At 38.5% G+C, this 20,517-nt stretch overlaps 1 protein-coding gene across 1 annotated transcript in view; it reads right to left on the bottom strand.

Annotated features, from left to right (window-relative positions):
* Window positions 1-2,561: 2,561 nt before the first annotated feature.
* CDYL2 (chromodomain Y like 2) overlaps window positions 2,562-20,517 on the bottom strand; it is a gene marked incomplete at its 3' end in the record, with an annotated part of 55,133 nt that continues 37,177 nt past the window's right edge. Inside the window, exons 3-7 of the mRNA XM_082290303.1 lie at window positions 17,462-17,679; window positions 10,465-10,637; window positions 5,693-5,903; window positions 4,841-4,984; window positions 2,562-2,720 (exon numbers count right to left, since the gene is read on the bottom strand). Coding sequence (XP_082146429.1) covers window positions 2,562-2,720; window positions 4,841-4,984; window positions 5,693-5,903; window positions 10,465-10,637; window positions 17,462-17,679 — 905 coding nt within the window. The remainder of the gene's footprint in view (window positions 2,721-4,840; window positions 4,985-5,692; window positions 5,904-10,464; window positions 10,638-17,461; window positions 17,680-20,517) is intronic.

Genomic DNA, 20,517 nt, shown 5'->3' with positions numbered 1-20,517 from the left:
ATATTTAAATACTGGAAAAGAAGCTTTCAACATTGTTATTATTCTTTTTTGAAGGGAAAATAGATTCCATGAAAACTAGATTGTAACTGTATAGATATGAATAATTAAAAATGTTAACTATGGTTAGCGCTTGCTTTAATGGAAAAATAATTATAGAAAATGTATTTCAACCATTCCTTTGTCATAAAAAATGCTAAGATACAGATATCTGAAAATTCAGATGAAATGGTGCAGTTTAAAAGATCCAACAATGTAAGATTCTTCTCTGTTTGCAAATCTCATTCGAAACGCATTCCTTCACATTGCTGAGCAATCTTGCTATATTTATCTACAAAAACTAAGCATAGTATTGAAATAAACTTCCTAATATCTTATTAACACATGACTAGGACTTATGGCTCTCTGGACGGGAATAAAGGAAATAAAGGAAATTGAGGAATCGTGGTACTTTCCATTGCCTTTTTTCTCTTTTTCTGAAGGTATATGCTGGAGGCCTGATTGTGCAAACGTGTGTGTGTGTGTGAGAGTGGTTTTCACTTGGGTGATCCCTCTTTTTCCAGGTGACTCCGTGTGCACCTGCCATGCCGGGGCCCGAGGCCTTGATCCAACGCACCCTGCGGCACTGCTGGCAGGTTGTAGACAAAAGCAAGTGTTGGTATAAAACAAGTGGTGCATCCATCACTTCAAATAGTTATTGAAAGAGATCTCTTTCAGTCATTTTAAAATAAGCTAATGGTTTTGATAAGTTTTTTTTAAAAAACATTTTAAACCGGCTAATTAGAAGCCAGATTCTGTCTTTTTAATGAAGAATTTCCATGAGAACTTCTGCATATAGGGTAATGATTTCCTTAAAATTCAGTGGTACAATTAGGGCATAAAAACAGTACTTCTAATTATTTGTGGAAAATGAAATCTTACGTGAATGTGTTGAAGGCTACTGTTTACTGTAATCACCTGTTCGTTAACTTTACAAAGGCTTTGTTGAAACTCTTCATGGAAATACTAAGAGGGAGAAAGCTGAGCAGCCTCATTTGCAGAGGTTTAAACCATAATAAGTCACTGAGCTCAAGGATGAAGAGCAAGTGCACAAATTACAAAGCAAACAAATGTGCAAAGCTTCTGCTTCAAGAGGTTTCAATTTGGGCGTACTATAATGGCAGGTGAAGTCTCAGAGCATGCTCCTGTCCTTTCCACATGAACTGCCCATAGCAGGAAAGAACTGAGAGAGATCCAGTGTTCAGAAGTCAGTCAGTGTCACTGAACAGTACTAGGATCACATTCGAAAAGAGCAGATTGGATTTTTCTTGTTTATTGTGGACTGCTTTTATGGATAGCCATAAGTTCTTGTAACAGGTGGTGGGGTGGCCAGATGTGGAGAGCTGGGAAAAGCAAAACAAAACCTCTGCCCCCACTTAGTTCAATGCCTAGCACCTTGTATAAACTGCTGGCCCACACCCAAAGGCCTCCAGAGCAGAAATTATCTCACACCTGAGGAATCAGGCAACTAGACTAAGGCTCATAAGGATTTGCTTTTAGACTTCAGACCAAAAGGGGTGTTTAAACCTGAAAAACAGTACGATGCCACGGAATGGCACCACTCACCCTGTTACTGATATCTGGCTAACAGGAATATAGTAAACTTAAATAAAGCATCTGGTTGGCGAGCCCTTCAGTGCTCCTCAAGAAGGCAGAAAGTGAAGAGAGACTTAAGGGGGACTCACTGTGTCAGAATCCACTTTTTTTCTCTTAACCCTGGCAAATGAATCTGTTTCATACATTTTTTGGACAATTTCACACATAGAGGAGCATGCACGTGGCTGTTTCATTTGCTGCCCACAACATTCTGTGGGTTTTCTGTATATTCTTTATTTTTCTACTCAGTTTGCTGCTAAAATTGTGTTTGCATTCTCATGTGATGCTATTAATTCATTCAAGGGAAATATGAAAATAAGATCTGTGATCAATAAACAGCTGAATATGAACACAAAATAAATAAGTTAAATAAATTCAACAAAGAAAAAAATTCTAGTTGTTTTTGTAAACTAACTTTACATATTATACATATAAATTATCAGATTTTTCCATTAAACTGTTAGAACTTAGAAAAAATAATTAACATATTTCTAATGTATGGTTTTTGGGTCTACGAAAGGTCGTGCTGACCCGGATTTTAGACTGAGCCCTCTGTGTCAGCCCAGATGTGCTGCAACAGCAAGAATAAGTTAAGAAGGACAGACAAAATAAACCCTTACAGGTGGGTGAGCCTTGCTGGGCCTCAGTGGTGCTTCTCAGCACATGGAATGTAGAGTTGGATGTGGATGAGCAATGTGAAAGATGCAGCCTCTGCACAGGTTATGTGCACTGAACGCCTGCCCACGTCTTGGTTACACAAAATCAAACCGGCTGCAAGCAGCTGTGTAGCTCACAAGGAAATCCACACAGCCACAGGCATTGGGATCACTGTCACAAATTCCTCTGATGCATTGCCTCTGCTTCTCAAACACAGTCATGTCTGACTCTGGTCACAACTGGAGCAATTTCTCTTTAGTTAGGCCAAGACATCAGACTTCATAAATTTTGTCTTGCAAGTAGCTGAATAATGAATCCAGTCCTTTGGAAGAACTCCACAGCTGTTTTAACATCTGACACTCTTTCTCGTTCACATCTTCAAGTCCAGATTTCAGGAAGCTCCGCACGAGACATTTGGACTCTTCCAATACCTAAAGTCAAAATACGACTCAGTATTTTATTTTGAATCTGAGAAAATTGCTATGGATAATGGCGTGAACAGCATTTTTAGACTACTGACTGTTTTACAATCTAAATAACTTCTTTGGGCCCAGAAATTACAATTGATTTATAGCCACAACTCCACTTGCTGATAGTCAGCATCTTTAAGAATTGAGGTTGATGGGTTAGTGCCAGGTTTTTAAAGAATGAGGGATTCTGAAGTACTTTAGATTAATTGAAGGTCTGCCATGAAGCACAAGAAGGAGCTGACCTCCCTCACATTGAAATGAAAATGTGTGAGGCACAATATACTGGCTACCTGTTTTCTGGAAGGGGGCCTTTAAGGTTAGACATGTTGGAAACCCAAATGTGGATGTCCATCATCTTTAACAATTTTCCCTCATGTATTATTTCCTTATCAAAACAGAAAATAAGAAAGGGCCTTTACTGCAAAACCCTGTTAAAGCCTATTTACTTACATTTTTATGAAAGTGAAATATTTTATAAAAGAATGGTGCTGAGCAAAACAAGCACCCTCTGACTGTGTTCTGGAGTTAGATTTACTTGGCAGATACAACAAATCACCAGAGATCTTTGCAAGAGAATGTGCAATCTCAAGCCCTTAGTAATTGTAGCAAGTTCTACAAGGCATGAACTGCAGGTCCATGGTTGCTCCCATAGTTCAGCTCATTTTCCCAAGACCCATGTTTAAACACATTGAGGTTGATTCCTTTAAAATTAATTTTGAAATATACAACACCAGTATGTATCTCACAAGGAACTCAACTAGTGAAACAAACCCATTAATAATTCCTACATTACTGATTTTCTGAGGACAGAAGATTTAATATAACTAATACAGTGCTCTGTGGGAAGGGAGGTGCATTCTTTTCACTCAGCTTTGTCAACACCTTCATGTTAAGCCCAGTTCCTCCCTGTTGCAGGTTTCAACACTGCTATTGCAAAGTAGTATTTGTCTTTAACTCAAGTAAATGGTGTTCATTGCAAATCAAGGGGCCTGTGTATTTTTTGTGGTTTGTTTGTGAACAAGTCTTTGGAGGTTTATCTTTGTCCACAAGTCAGCACCAGTTTTCCTAAAGGGTCTTGAGAAAATTTCATGGGCAGCCAATAGCAGTGAGGGAAGGAAGATTTCACAGTAAGGCCCAGAGGTTTTCCCAACTCAAATAATACATGTTATATCAGCATCATCAAATAAAATTCTGCTACATTTCCAGAGAATTTCATTTTCAATGTCTTCTGTGAGATCTAATCTACACTTTGTTTAATTAAAAATCTCTTGTGTCTCTACCTCCTTTTACAGCAGATCTTTTAAATGAAACTGAGGGATGCCGAGACAGTTTCAGGCATAGGAAATACAGCAAGAAACGATAACAATTTTCACTTTAATTACTGCAGTTTTATTGCAGCCAGTATCACTTTCTTCACTGCATGTTTTTTAAACAAGGATATGCCCAGAATAGGAGTATATCTGCCTGAGGGGAAAAACCCCTAGGAAGTAAAGATAGGAAAGGATTTTCTTTCAACTGTTGTGTACGCAAAAGGAAAGTTATAATACACTGTGACCAGACTGTGTTCAAATCCCTCTTGTCTGGATCTCACCTCTCCTTCACAGCAGAGCTTAGCTGGCACTATCCTACCCTTCTGGGGTGCTGTGTAGAACATTCTGCAGCAGCAGGAACTGTGCAGGTGCAGAAAAGAAGGCAGACTCAGCTGAAACATGGTAGGCCAGGACAAACTGAAAGGCAAATCTGTTTTCTTACGGGCCCTACAGAGGTTTCCCAGTACAGTTGTATAGTTCCAGACTGTTACACCTTCATGAAGGAAACCTGTCCTAAAAGCCCCTTTCAAAATCTGGGGCAAGGAGGTGCCACTCACATTGAATAAATGTAAAGATGGGAAAAGGAAATAACCCACCCTGTACCTGAAAAATGAGGAACCACACAACCTCACTGATCCCTATCCAGGTTTCCTGATGTCAGCCTTCTTTCACAGGTGTGGTTGTGGAAACTGAGGGCCCACGTGTGACGAGCCTTGGGAGCGCACCTTACCTCTGTGAAATGCCATTTAATGAAGGAGTTTGATTTCTTACCACTGCACTGCAGGATGCCATCTCTTTCACTCGTAGCATCACTTCTTGGCTAAATGTTGTTGGCCAAAATACTTGTGACACCAGTCCTCTGCTGCAGGCTTCCTGTGCTGTCAGCTTTCTCCCACAGAACAGCATTTCATTTGCCTGTGGAACCAAAAGATTCTGGTAATCTTGGGTTGTAATTCCCTTAAAATTTTTCTCATACTTGCCTGCTGTTTTTATGATTAAATTACAAATGTTCTTCTGTATCTTTCCATACTGCAAAATACTTTAAAAGGAGTTTCAGTAGCTATTTAAGGATTGTGCAGGTGGCCAGAGCACAGCATGGGTTTCATTTAAAAGAAATGTGCTGGCATGCATGGTGAATCTCTATTGCTGATCTTACAGGAGTAACTGTCAGTGATACTGTGTCGAGAGCCATGGAATCCAGTAGGAAATATTTGTGGGGCAAATTCTGATTTATTATACTGGTAAAAGCTAAGCAGTCTTACTGGAATCATTGTGGATTATCTTTAAAGAGCAGAGAGCTGCATCTGGCTGTATTTCTGCCCACCCCTAACACAATGCAGACAACTACTCTGCAAGGTTATTCTGCTAATGTATTTCTTCACTTTTCTACCATGATGTTGACAATCTTTGCTTTTTTAACCTGTGTCCAATCTTTCTTGTGTACAGCAGGTGTTGTATATTGAATTCTGAGGTTATTTTGTGATAAGAAGTTGGTAGTGATTAGAGGAACTTTCCACAGATTTCCATTAAAGACAATTAAGAAAATTGTTTACTTTTTAAAGAGAGAAAGAAGAACAGGAATTTATTAAAGGTTCTTCAGCAGTTTGAGGTAGGAAACCTTACCAGTGCAACACCCAGAATTTGTGGGAATGTGTATGATGAGCAGCCAGCTGGAGTGAGTCGGATTGTTGCATATGGTGTCTGAAACCAAGCCTTCTCACTTGCCCAAACGATATCACAGAGTGGTAAAATAGAAGCTCCTAACCCCAGAGCAGGGCCGTTGATAGCAACCACAATTGGCTTCTTAAACTGAATAAAAGCTTTTACAAAATCCCTAAAATAAAAAATAAAAGAAAGGTCTTGAATACAGAAGTAACACATAAATACCCAAGTTTAAAGTACTTAATCTGAAAACAAATTAGAACCACAGAAGAACACAACAAATGCCCAGTTTTATGAGGTCAGAACTGCAAGATACTTTCTAGTTTGCACATGGAAAAGTTTGCTTATTTTTAGTTATTTAATCTTTCTGAGTACCTGGGCTATTGTATAGTTTTGTGTATGTTGTATATGACCTGATTAAGTGGATTGCACTGAGTGTTGCACTTTTTGCAGAAAGGTTTGATTTGGTTTAGTTTTACTTCTGGACCAGTAGCTCCTGAGTTTGTACACATGACACTTCTTGGTTTGCTCCACAGTTGGCTGGGATGGACCCAGTTTGGCTACTGATGAAATATTACAGTGTGAAAGACAGGACACTCATAGGTGGATCACTGAATATTTATTTTTTTCAAAAAGTTCTCTTAAGATTCTGTGTCAAAGGTTACTGCAAGTCCCATCAGAGGATTGGGAGATTGTCAATGTTTATGGCACACCAGCAGAAAGAACAAGATGTGCAAAGGGGAGTCACAGAGAGAAATGTCTGAACAGGGCAAGTGATCTGTTGGGTCTTCATTGCAAAAATCTTCAGCAAAGCCATTACAAAGCAGATGCCCTTGCCTGACTACCCCAGTAAATGTGATGAGAAATAACGGGGAAGTTAAATGCCATCAGATTTATCTGGATGAATGAACTGGAATATGTTAAATTCTGTGCAATGAGGAGATCTTTTAAATAAGTTACCTACCAGCAACTGCGGAAAGACATCTGTTGAATGGAACAGCCTTTACTCCAATTAGAAAAAAAGCAAGAGTGTAATTGTGGGCAAATTATGGGCTCCAGCAGCTCAGTGCACAGCAGGTATATGGAGGAAAATGAGATGCTCAGTTACTTTAGAAAAAATACATGGATAAATCAAATTCCAAGCAAAAGAGGAGATTCTGTCCCTGCACTGGGTATTTATTAGATCCAGAGTGCATCTTTGCTGACAGATTTTAGGAAAGAAAATTTTGTCAAATGTGGCCTTTGATGAGTTGCTGCTCTCCCACTGAGGCCAAAAGGATCCACGCCTCTGTACCTGAGCACAGGTGGGCCCTGCAGGTTAGCCCATGTGGCAGGTGGGCAGAAGTACAGGGGCACTGGCTGTATTTTAAATGAGGACAAAGAGTCTGAGATGACCCAGCATTAAATTTTCAATTAATACAGTCTGGTTTTCAAGTCCTCTAGTAAGGAGTTAATTTTTGACCATGGGAAAATAAGAGAATTGATGCAGCTCTGTTCACAGTAATAAACCAGGAGATCACTGTCAAGACAAAGAGAGTGAAATAAGGAACATTGTCTGTTCAAGCCTATTTCTGTCTAGAGGAGAGCAGAGTTAAGGAGAGTTGTGGTTTATTTTCATTGCAGAAACAATGCTGTTCCCTTATCTCATTATTTCTTTGGTAGTTTATGACTGAGTTGTGACTGGATCATTGCACCTCACTAATTCCAGAATTTTGAGAACCTCAGTAGTTACGTAAGCCTTCCAGGTAGGACCACAGTTAGGAACAGGGATGTGATGAATGATAGGTAAAAAGAAAGCAAACTAAGGATAAATGGTGGCAGTAAATCTGAGGACTATGTGGAGGCAGATAAAAACAGTGTTGTCGAGAAAAGCAGGAATCATGGTGATAAACAGGACTGGAAGTGAATATGGAAAAGCAATTAGGGATGTGGAGAGGAAACAGATAATGTGGAGGAAGAACAAAGCAGAACACGTTAATGGAGGGGAAAGGTTGAAAGAAGTCTTCATATGAGTGAGCAAGGAAGGGAGGACCTGGAGATGGGGAGAGAGTGGAAGATAACATTGAGAGGGTACAGCAAGCCTCTGTCATGAGGGAAGAATGGGGAGCACAGATGATGGTAAAACAGATGGGTGTGCAACATGCTACGTATAGGATGGAGTGGAAGGCTACAATATTGGGAGATTATGAGGGGAGCAAATGCCTGCCTTTGGTCTCCAGAAGCCGCAGTGACCAGCACTACATTTATCTTTGTTTCCTCTTTGGTGCGTTGTTTCAGTGGGTCACCTCTCTACCCTGAACCTGGCACGTTTCCAGGTCTCCAAACTGTAAGTTCACACATGGAGTTTCTGGGCTACAAGATAATTGTTTCAATTCAAAGCAGTCTTTGAAAAGGATTTCAGATTGCAGCTGTTGTTGCACAGTAGATCCAGATGCTTAAAGATAGGAAAATGTGTCTGCAGAAGGCTGCTGGTTTGGCTAGAGGATATCTGGGAAGCTGACCATCGAATACACACTAGGATGCTCAGACACCTCTGCACCGTTTCAGGCTCTTGCTGCTGGTCAGTGCTTTTAAGTACATCCAGGGCTGTAAAGAAGCTGAACAAGTAAATTTGTCCTTGTCTGTTTTCTTCTGAGCACACCCAGAGTGGTGAGGCTCGGGTGCCACAACGCTGCCCAGCTGATGGTGTGAGCTCGGTGCTGGGAATGCCTTCCAGGGAGTGTGTTGATCCCAGGGCTCTGCAGGCCACACTGTGCAGCCTGTCTGCCTTTTCCCTGCTCTGGGAGGGAGTGTGGATGGTGGCAGCTCAGGCTGGTGGGTCTGTCATGGATTGGTGATGGATCTGTGATGGATCTGTGACCAGTGCCTGCAGAGGAGCTGCAGTGCCACACATCTGTTTATTGCAAACCCCGCTGGCAGTGGCCGAGGACACAGCACCACCAATGAATAAACCCTGCATGGGAGAGGAGACTTGATGGGGATTGAAACTCCAGCTGTAACTTGTGACCGGTATAGGAGAGCCACGCTTTGGCAAGTGGAAACACATGGTAACCAAGAGTTCCATTTCATTTTGATACACGTCTACCTTGATGTAAAGCAGTGGAGGCAGAGATCCGTGGATGTGTTTTAGGACATCTAAACCACTGAAAAAGCAATGCACACTTTTTCTTCTCTTATTACAGTGTATTTTCCATGAGTTGAGTCCTTTGTTCACAGAAAGCACAGAGAGTGCTAAATGGAAAACATAGGGTATTGTTTCCAGAAGTACAGTAAAAATCTATTTTCAGTGGGCCTGAAGCCGACATTCTTGACAAGGAGAAGTACATTGTACCAGTATTTCAAGAGTGTTCTGTAAGTCCAAGGGTGGAAAAACTGACTATCACAGTCTGGCTTGTATTAATTTAAATGTTGAATTGGTAAGTATACCTGTATATTAGATGTGTGCAAATAAATGTAAGCATATATAATAATACCTAACTGCACAATTTTTACAAGAATAATATTAAATTTGTATCTTTAGTGGACTGTGAATGTGCCTGTGTTTTCAAACAAGAACAGTAATTTTCTTCCCTCACTTTTTTTTTGGTTCCACATCGTTAAAAACCCCCTCACATTTAAAAAATAAAATGAGGATGTGTCCTTCAAAAGGTTTCACTTTTAAAAAATATCACTCATGATATTCAAGCAAAGCTAGGATCTTACAAACAGATTGTAACTTATTACATTTAAGAAGTATCTTTTAAATTCTTTCAAAATAATTGCTACTTTGAGAATTTCAAAAGTTTTAAACCAAGAATCCAAACTGATCTGCAGTAGTTGTAACCAAGATAATTGGTGGTTAATGTATGTTGTGTAATAACTAAACCTGATCTTATGTTATATGAATAAATCCAAAGTAGAGATATCTTGTAAAAAAAAAAAATCTTTAATATTCCTTCATAGAATTGTTGCATAAAGTTTTAAAGCTCTCAGAAGAATAATAATTATTTGTAGGAAATGGGGGAAAAAAAAAAGGGACCAAATCCTCTCCTGATACAGACTGGTGAAATACCACTGGCTTTAGTGGAATAATGTTGATTTATACTGGAAAAATCTACCTTGTGGATAAGGGAATATTTGGTGATGTGTTGTGCAGATTGATTTGCAGACTGCATGGCATAAACCCTGGAATTCTATTCAGGTGATGTGATATATATATAAGGAAAGTCACATTTTAGTTACAAAAATAAAACTACATTTACATATATATTAAGTAATTTAAATTAAAGAAGAAGAGTGGAGACCCTTCTAGTAAGGCTCTGAAATACAGAGGCAGAGTGCTATTTCAACAGAATATGAGTAAGCCATGGATTCCCATTTGGACTGAAATTCATGAAAATGATGAACATTAAAACAAGTAAAAGATCTGCCTTTCAGGAACCACTTTAGAACATGAAGCAATACTGAATTTGAAAAAACAACAATGAAGCTGTATTTGAATTTGAGGAATGATTTGAAATATTAAATACAGAGAATTGGAATAAAAGAAATCCCTGTGGATATTAGCACTGGAATAAATGTGCTTTCTTATCTAATATGGAAAGGTCCAAGTTTCTTTTTACTAAACAAATTTGCAGGACTATAATTAGAATGCAATCAACATTTAAATATACAACACTTTTGGACCTGAAAAATATCTTCATAATCACACACTGCATTTCATAATTTAGAGATCATAGGTAAGCTTGGGTCACCTTATAGCTTCTGCAATCCTAGTGCTTTCCTTTCTTCTGTCATTGGATAACCTGCCAATTAAATATGAGTAATCTAGGCCACTACAGAATACACTTCCCACTGCGCTGAGAAGTAAGAGTTTACTGTCATCAGCTGATGCATTGCACAATGCTCTCCGAACTTCCTTCATGATCTGTGGATAAAGAAAAGTAAACAATTCGACAAGCATGCCGTGGCAATATCATTTCCCTATTTTTACAAACCTTATTGATTTTGAGAGACTTAAATTTTGGGCACTATTAATAATTACATCAATTATATATAATTTTAATATAGAATGATATTAGAATCATTAGAATGGTAACACTGAGAGTTTGCAAAATGTTTTATATTTGGCAGTGCTTTGTTGATGCTTTATTAACTCAAGGACGTTTTAGGACTTGGCTGTTCTTTTTTGTATGGGAAATTCTACACAGTTTATGCTACTTGATTGCAATTTAATAATTCCAAATATCACTTTTTTGTTTTCACTGTGTACATTCAGTGTTCACCACTGTATCATCGGGAACATGTTTATCACAGCAAAAGCCTATTATTAACCTCAATAGCTTGTAAGCAAAATCAGTTTTCAGTTCTTTAACTACTTTGGTTTATATGACTTCAACCAGAGCAAAGCAGGACAAGAGGACATCATATACATCAACATGACAAATATATTATTCATTTTTCTGTGGTCAGTGACATTTTTACAGTTTACAAAAGTTAAAGCAAAAAAGTCTCTTGAAAAAGAGACATTTTGACTCTGTTTTACAAATGGATCAAGCTATTAATTGCACCATAAGTCAAACCTTATAAAAATCTGTATAGAACTGAGCTGCTGGTATTGTACAAAAATGGCCTTTCACCTGAGCAGAGAATTATTTTATAATTATTTTTAAAAGGAAATATTATTTCATAAACTTCTGATGGGTAACTTCTTGTTTGGTCACAATTGGGTGTGGTTTGTGAGCTGGAACTCATTTCAGCCCCCTTTTCTGTGTAACGATTTTCTCCTCACTGCAGGGGCCATGATTCCATCTAGTGTGACACCCCCTATCCTTAATCATACCCATATGTCAAAGTATTTCCTATAGACAGGGTCCTGCTGACTCAAATTTTTCTCCTTTGCACCAAAAGATTTGCTGCTGGTGTAAATTTAGGTAAGAGAGAGCTAAATGTGGCTGGGGATTTAAATAGAGTTTCCATGTGAGAGAAACCCAAGAATTTTAGCCTGTGATTATTTCTGTTCACTACTTTCTGTTTCCAAAACTTCTTTAGATCTCTAAAGTGCCTTGTTTAAGAAATGTCCCTAAACACTGAAGTTTTCTTGATGCCACCCTAGGTAGCCTTTTAATAGAAATCCTGTGGATTGTGCTGCTTTCCCTAGGGGTTTGTGTAAAGATGATTATTACTGGCTGCTGGGACTGGGCATGAGAGAGCAGGTGGTGAACTTTTAGATGCTTCACTTCTGCAAGAGCACTTCAGAATGCCTGTAATACTGAGTGTGTGACAGTGGGTGGAAGTGAAGTAATTAAAAGCTGCAGAATTTGGAAGTGTATTTGAAATTCTTATGCAGGTACAAAAATGTCATCAGCAATTTTAGGAGCACTGTTCATTCTGAGAGTCTCAGAGGCTGTCTCAGCCCTCAGCTGGAAGAAACACAGCAATACTCCACATATATGGGGAAACAAAGGGGATAAACCCCTAAAACCTCTGTTCAATGTTAAAAGAGAAACTTTAGAATGTGGTAGATAGTCAAATAAAAAAAGATACGTATTTTGGTTTTCCTAGTTCCATGTGAATGCAATGTTGTCCTCTTAATTCACTTTAGAAGATCTCAGAATCTGCTCTTTCTTAGGGTGAATGTATAAATAACATTAGGGAATACCAGTCAAACATTTTCTATCCAGTGAGGAATGTTGCATTAAATATGATGCCATGATACTCCATTCAGCAAGTTTATTATTCCCCTTCCTCCAGTGGTATTTGCCTATGTGCCACCTCCTTGCTGTTAGCAGTGCTCTCCTTCATACACATCATTACTGTTACAAACTTGCCTCTTTTTTATCTCACCCCTCACTGATCTGGATGACTAAAAGCCATCTAAAAGCCATCCAAATTTTTGAGCAGAGGTTACACTTATTATGGGAAAAAACCAAATATTCTGCCATCACTGTTTTTCAGTGTTCTGGAGAGGATGACATTGAAAGTCTGTTATTGAGTCAATTTCTGATATGGTTGAAAGTGGGAAGGCTTTGGTTACTATTTTTGAGCAGGAGGGGAAATTTAGTTCAACTGCTCCACTTGTTTCTATCAAAAGAAACCAGGAAACCATTATGTATCAGCATTTTCAGACTCCCAAATGTATGTTTTCTTCTAAGCAGCTCAAAGTTTGTCATTATCATCCAAAGGCGCTTGGAGGCTCATTGGAATCCAGCAATGACAGACAAGTCAATTCTCACTCCCTTGGTCTATGCCATGGTTCCTTTGCTGGTGCAGTGCAAAATTCCCCGGCTCCCCTTGTCACTCAGCCTGGTTACAGCAACTGCTGTTCACTGCTGCTTCTGGGAGCCTTGGCTTTCCCCATGGGTTATGGGTTATGTGGGGATGGGTACTTCTCTCTGCTATTTCTAGGATTACAGGGAAGCTACAAACAGGAAAATAATGATAAAAGAGCTGCTTTGTCTGCCGGGTTGCCAAAGTGTGTTTTAAATTGAAGTACTGTAAAGTAATTATAATTTTAGTTCAGAACTGCTCTGTTTTTAAGGACAAATTTCTATTTACTGTGGTGACGAATTCAGTTCTCAAATACAGAGATACAACCTGTCTTTAGTTACATTCCTTTGTCAGTTCCATATTCTTTTTCTTTCTTTCATAGTCCTTAAACCTTTTCCCATTTTGCTATAACTATGGCATTTGTCCAATTAAATTTTATTTTCTCTAGTGGACCAGATCTAATACTACTATTTCCAGAGCTCCTTAGCAATATTCTCCAGGTCCATGCTTTTATTAATTAGCTTTTTTATGGCCTTTTAGGTAATTTTCAGTTGTGGGGACAATATTTCTATTTGAATGCATTTGATGAAAATTTCTGAGGAAGTATTTACAGAACAGTATGGGCCAGTTATTTAGGTTATGATAGTTGATTGGACTGTAAATTTAGAACAGGCCTACTGCTTCACTTACTGTTTTATTGAAACATAAATATATAATAAAATTATCACCTTCTCAGAAGTTGCTTATATTTTTAATCCTCTCAAGAAAATAATCTGGTTCATTTTTGAACAGGACATCTTGTTTTGCAAAATAAACATGAACCAGTTAAAAACTTCATTAAACTTCTAAGAGCTTATTTTAGGGCCCTTTGCTGGACGAAGGAAATTTCCAAAGGCATTTGGTGCCCTTTGCTTTCCATCTTGTTACATTCTGGGAAAATCAAAGAGCTGGGAATTTATACATAAATAATTACACCAAGTATCCTGAACAGAAGTCTCTTATTCACACAAATAGAAGCACTAGTTAAAAAATTTAACTTCTCTGAGTCTCTGAGGACTCACCTTCTTAAAGGTAATTATTTTGTAAATATTACCATAAATCCAAATTTTAAAGCCATTCCATTGTTCTTAGAACCTCTTCCCCACTTGTGCCTTTTTACATAAATAAACTGTGTAACTGCCTGTGCAAACAGATTCCAAGTCCATTCTGTCCAGCACCTAAAGGACTTGGGAACCTCTAGAGCTGAAGGCACAAGCACTGGCCCAAACCCACAATTTACTGTTGTATGACAGCAGGACCAGAGAGAACAATAAACTTGTACCTGCCTCTTTTTTATTATTTCTAAGTTAGGAAAAGTGAAGCAAACCACTGCTCCAAAATGCACCTGGCAGAACTTTAAACCCTGTAATTCACATGGCCAGAAATTTGAAACCTGATTCTTGTGTATGAGAAAGTACTTGAGGTAGTTTTGTCACTCCTTGATGGAAACTCTGGCTTTTTAGGGAATGTTTTGCTTTTAATTCAGGGGAATATTAACTCCTAGCTCTGTTAGTAGTGTTAAATAAAAACAGCAGATGGGTCCATTTAGTTTGAAACAGAATTTGGATCCTTGAGATGTGCTGAGTTAAAACAGCAGCAGCATCACTGGAGAAAGAGCTTCAGAAGCAGCAAAAGTCCCGCAAGAAGAAATGTCTTAATGGATTTTATAATGGTGAAATACTTCACAAATATATTTAAAAAACAAATTTTAAAAGTAGCAAGCCTAAGATACTGAAATAAGTATAAGCTGTACTGTTTCATGACACTGTCTTGGAAGTTTTATAAGCTCTTGTAAAAAATAAGAAAGAATTTCTATAGTGCCCTGAACATTTTTGTAGAAAAAACTCAATTACTGAAGAGGCACTGAGCCAACTTCAATAAGTTCAAAGGCTGCTGGAAAGAGCATTGGCACATTTCATGCTAAAATCACCTGCAAAAATGGGGTTAACCAACAACACAGGATGAAGAGTCAGGTAGACTTCTCTAGACTTTCATATTTTTTTTGGCATAAATAAGTTCTTTGTCATTTTAATCAAATTGGCATAAATATCAGAGGCCAGTGGTTGAACACAACTAATAAATTTCATCTGAAGAGTCCAATAAAGCACGAAGGGAAACAGAGCTGTTGAGGGGTGAGAGGAATTTTGTATAAGCTTAAAAGTTTAAAATGATTATTTGCAGTGCACACCTTTTCTTTTCTTAATGTAGATGGCTGGGTATAACCAGGCCACTATTTAGCCACTTCAAGTAGACCTGCTCTGAATAAATGATTCATTTGCTATTTGGCAAACATAATTTACTGAATGTTTAATAAAGCTTGAAGTGAGCATTTCTTTACACAAAATGAAACACACTTTCTTCATTTTGTAGGAATTATGTGTTTCTATTCACTGGGAATAAAAGGCATCAAAACTGAAAATGTTCTAAACCTCCCTAAAACACTTTATCAGTTTGTCTCACCTATGGCTAGGGGTGACAAACTGCAGGGACAAGTCATTCAACACATTCCTCCTTTCAGTTCCTGGGGTTTTTGCTGTAATTGCCAGCAAGAATGTGAAATTGCCAATCCTGGAGGTGCTGGATTTTGTGGTGTGAATGATCATGGGCAGCAGCCTGGACTGAGGCCAAAGAAGCCGTTTCACATTTGCAGCCATGAGTCTTCCAAGGGCAAGAGCCTGTGATTGCTCTTGGCCTGGATGAGGTTTAAACAGACAATCTCCATGAGGAGAACTCATTACCTGATTAATTCCTGACCATCCTGGTCAGTAAAGTGGTTTTCTAAAATGTATTTCCTGGTTTTCAAGTGAGTTTCAATAAAGGTTCTAGAAATAGTCTACACTGATGATGCAGGGAGAGGACTATTACATGCTTATCACTTATTCTTCCACAGAGGTGGGTTCCTGACATATTGAAAACTTTCAAAGGATGAAATTGATTGGTTTGGCAGATCCAAAGAGCCTGAATTAATCCCCTGGTTAGAGCATCTGAACACCACTGATGTGGAACAGTACAGCCAGAAATGTAAATGTATGTCTGTTCTGACTGAACACAGTAAGTCCATGATTTCACATTTTTTCAGGCCCTTGAGCTCCTTCACTTAAATTACCTGCAGTGTCAATTAGTGGTAATTAAGACAGAGATGGAATGATGGATTTGATGCAATCTAATGCATTTTAAGGAATTAGTGTTAAAAGTGAGTGTTTGGTGTTCTGTGGTAATTACCAAGATAGTCCTTCTAAATATTTGGTAGTTTAAAAACCAGGAGTGATAAATGTTATGTACCATCAGTTTTAGCCATTTAATATCACTCAGTGTATTACTGCCCACGTGTACGTGTGAATTTGGGAAGGGGACTCATCATACCTGCCAGTTGTAAGTAATTAACTTCAAAGTTACTAATTTTCTTATTGAATAAAATGATTCCTCAAAGCTACAATCTACTCTTCCCTCAGGTGGTGCTCAAACTGGTATTTCACACAGTCTTGAAGTTGCTGTGTAGGACGGAGCTGTGCTGGAGTGTCTGGGGGCAGAAAAGGCTGAGATCTCCTCAGTGAGGGCAGCCCTTGGAGGAACTCTGCCTGCAGGTTGCTCAGACAGGCCAGACTGGTGCTGGGAGGCAGCTCCTGGTGTTCCCTCTGTGATCTGTGGCAGCCCTGTCCATCAGGCCATTACTGCCCACGTGGAACGGGGCTCAGGCATGCTTTCTTCTCTCCAGGACATCCACCCTGATGCAAGCACTTATGGACACCCCTTTTTTTCTAACATGGGAATGGTATAAGAAGGCATTGCAGCCACAGGGAATGGAAGGAAAAGCTCCTCAACCCTTCCAGTGATCCATGTATGTACTGGGGAAGTACAAGCTGCAAGTCTGAGTCTGCCTTTATGTTTGGAACAAGGGAATTCATTAATATCTTTTATATGTGGTATGATTTTATGCAATTCAGCTGAGGATAGAGCCCCTAATTGATTAGGATTTCAAAAATAAGGACTCATACAGTGATTCAGAGAAAAAGTAATTAGAGATCAAGATAGAATTTAGAATGGCTGTCTCAGGATATAAACTGAAATTCTCTGTATACAACTGGAGCACTATTTAAATTAGTAAAAGCAGAAAGACCAGATTTCTCCTAAGGATAGTAAATATCAGTAACTTCAACATGTGAAAAGCTGCTTCACACACCTCCATGCTGGAAATACTGATTCTGCCATTTCTTTCGTTAATTTTTTTTTTGTCAGATGTGAATTAAAATTTAATTTCCATTGCATTCTTTTGGATAGGAATTCCAAGTGTAAAAAAGTTAGATATGTCTGTACTCTAGATTTATTTTCTAAAATCATAAATTAGGAAAAAAAAAATACATAAAATTGAATTCGAGTGCAGTGTTTGCAAGATTACCCACACATTAGGATGGCTTTCTTTGGCTTTTAGGGCTAAATACTTACCTCTGGGGTCAGTGCATTGTTCTCTGAAGTCTGACTTGACAGCAAAATATGTGTGAAACCATCTTCTTTCCGGACTACAATGTCCCTGAAGCGGCAGTTACTTTCGTTTTGTCGCACACTGTATCTCAGTCTCTTATCGAAGACATAATCTTTCTCTCCATCAAGTTTCCTTTTCACAGTGCTGTGTAGATTCAAGCTTCCATTGGCCAGAGAAGAACCTTGCAGATGGAAAGAATCGAAGCATAATTACCTCTATACCATCAAAGAAGTGGAGCGATACTATTAGTTTCAACAACAACAATAAAATACAGTGAGATAAATAAAAAATGTGTCTGGCTAGTCAAATGTGGCCTCAAGCCATTGTTCTTATTCTGTACTCCAACATGCAGAACTTTTTGTTCTCTGATCAGACAACCTCTAGACCCAAGGAACTGATGCCATTTTGGAGAGTATCCAGCAGTAGGGAAAGAGAAGAACTATGAGAAAGATGTAATTCCTCCTTAAAAACAAGTGAGAGTAATAGTAAGTCAGTTTTAAAAGACAGTTTATTCTGACTTATACTGTGTATGAACTGCAAACCATTCCTTTGCTGATGGTTACAGTGTTTCTGTAATAGGCAATAGGGGATGATTGGTAACAGTGCTGAGCAGGGGGGTTGAAGGAGCTTTACAAGATTTGTATGCAATAATCCTTTTCTAATTACAGATGTTTCACACCATCGCCATTAAAAATAAAGCAGAGACAGGTTGTTGAGGGACAGAGATTAAAGTCACTGGTTTGTGTTTAAATAGACACCAGCCCACAATGCACCATTTTTAAGAAAGGCCAAGAGAGAACTGAATGAAAACACCTTTGTTTGTTCTGTTCTTTACTCCTGCCAAAGCTGACCTGTTCCAGCTCCTGGTTTCAAATAGCCAGGAATTTTAAAAGGGCAGATGACATGAATATTAGAACACAGATTTAAATTTTATAGTTTAAGTGCCCACCATTCAATTAGAAATGCTCTGTTGGAATAGAATTGAACAGTGAATTCATGACAGATGACTCTAAACCAAAATCACTTACCCTCATTTTGGATTAGCTATGTTTCAGCTCGATGCTTACGTAGGTAACTGATCTGTCTGACACCTCACAGTTGGCAGTGGCCTGTGGAATTGTTCACAGTGTGTGAAATCCTGTATGTGCACTGCAGTTAGGAGATGGGATGTGAAAATACAGCCAGCGCTCAGCAGTGTGTGACTGAGTCTCATGTGGTGTGTGCATGTGGGTACTCACACATCTACACACAGGGATCCACCTTTGCCCAGGAGTCTGTTCAGTCAATCAGAAAACTCTTTTTTGTTGTTGAATTAAGAGATACCATCTAAAGCATTGCCTGGGTTATACTGAACAGAGGATTTACCTGGTGCAATGCAAACATCGGCAAATTCCATCAGATCATCACTTTAAAATAAGTAATTTGAAACCAGGAGAGTTGGAAATTTGTTTTCTTGACAAAAAGTGTCTACAAGGGTAGAAATTACCATGTGCCTGAAATTTAAATGTTATGAATAATTTCCTATGGCATGTTTCTTCTTTTTCCTAAGATTTTGCTACTGCGTCTATTTTGACATGTATACTTACAAACAGAAATCAACTTGTGAAATTACTAATGGAACACCAGTGTCATTAGGAATAATGTGCTGAAACAAATTAACTATTTGACTGAGGCAGGCTATTAAATATTGCATTTTTATCTATTCAGTGCTAAACCAGCAATAAGGTACTGAATTGTGGTGATTTCAAACTCCCAAAAAAGTGTGAAGAACTTATAAAATCAGAGGCACAAATGCCCATTGAGTGCAAGGTGTGTCAGACTAACTGTACTGATTATCTACCTAGAGTGCAAGATTATGCCACATCTATTTTAAATACAGATGGTATAGAGAACAGTAGAAGATTAATTCACTCATATAATCCAGCTCAACAAAAAGCCTCACAGTAATTTTTTTGGTTTGTTTTATTCTTCTTTATGTATTCAGTTTGTAAATGAATATATGATGTTAAAATCTATAGAGTTTATCACAGTATTTTAAGTATCTAGAAGCCAGCGGAAAGAAATTTAACCAGAGGAAAGATCTAAATTAAATATGAGAGAAACATAAATGAAAAAATGCCATTTCCAAAAGTGGATCATTAACAGAACAATATATAGTGAATAGCTTGTTGTTTCCGTGTCTCCAGTGCATCCCTGTAATCTTGTTTAATCCGATAAACTGGAGAAAATGATCAGCACACTCCAAAGACAACACTGATGTGGAACCAGGCCAATTCTGCTGCATGGAGGTGGTGGAGCTTCTGAAGGTTTGCTCTGGAGCCACTGGAGCCACTGGGATTGTCCCTGCATGAGGGTCAATAGTCAGCACCTGCTCAGTGCACACAAGGGGAGCAGCACCTGAGTATGTCAAGGTGAAAAATAACTGTGACAGGCAAAAAGAGACATTCAAAGACTCAAAGCAATTTATACTCCACTTGAAACAAATTAAGGATGCCACAAATTAACTAAGGAAGCTTTAGCTACATCTAAGTGTGGTTTACTGTCTTAACAGTAAGTAAGTGTTTGATGCTTAGTCTAAGTACAAAAAGAAAACAGAATGGGAGAAAGTACTCTTTCCTTTACTGGGAATTTAATTATTACTTTGTGTTTAATCAGCAGTAGAACTTGTGGAATACCTAAACTAAAATTTATATTTATAAGAAGCTTCAATTTTTTTTAAGGGGATCTAAGATATTCCCAGGCCACTGCTGCATGCAGTAATCCTTCTCCAAGAATGGCAGTAAAGGATGCTATTTAAGGAGAAAATGTGAGCTTGGTTGCTTTCTGCAGGCCTTTCCCATAGTATCATCCCTAAGTGTTGTATAGAAATATGAGAGGGCTCATCCCTCCTGTTTCCTTCGGTGTTTGCTTGTGGACCTTTTCATGGATTTCTCTAATCCCCTTCAGAGCCTGTTGATACTGTCTGTCTCCACAGCTTCCTGTGGTATAAGTTTGAGAAGTTGGGTAGCCACTACACAGA

Source organism: Coloeus monedula (assembly GCF_965178545.1).
Source record: "Coloeus monedula genome assembly, chromosome: 13".
Taxonomy (NCBI): Eukaryota; Metazoa; Chordata; class Aves; order Passeriformes; family Corvidae; genus Coloeus; species Coloeus monedula.
The sequence above is the reverse complement of the archived record's forward strand: the minus strand, read 5'-3'. Positions and strand labels throughout refer to the sequence as shown.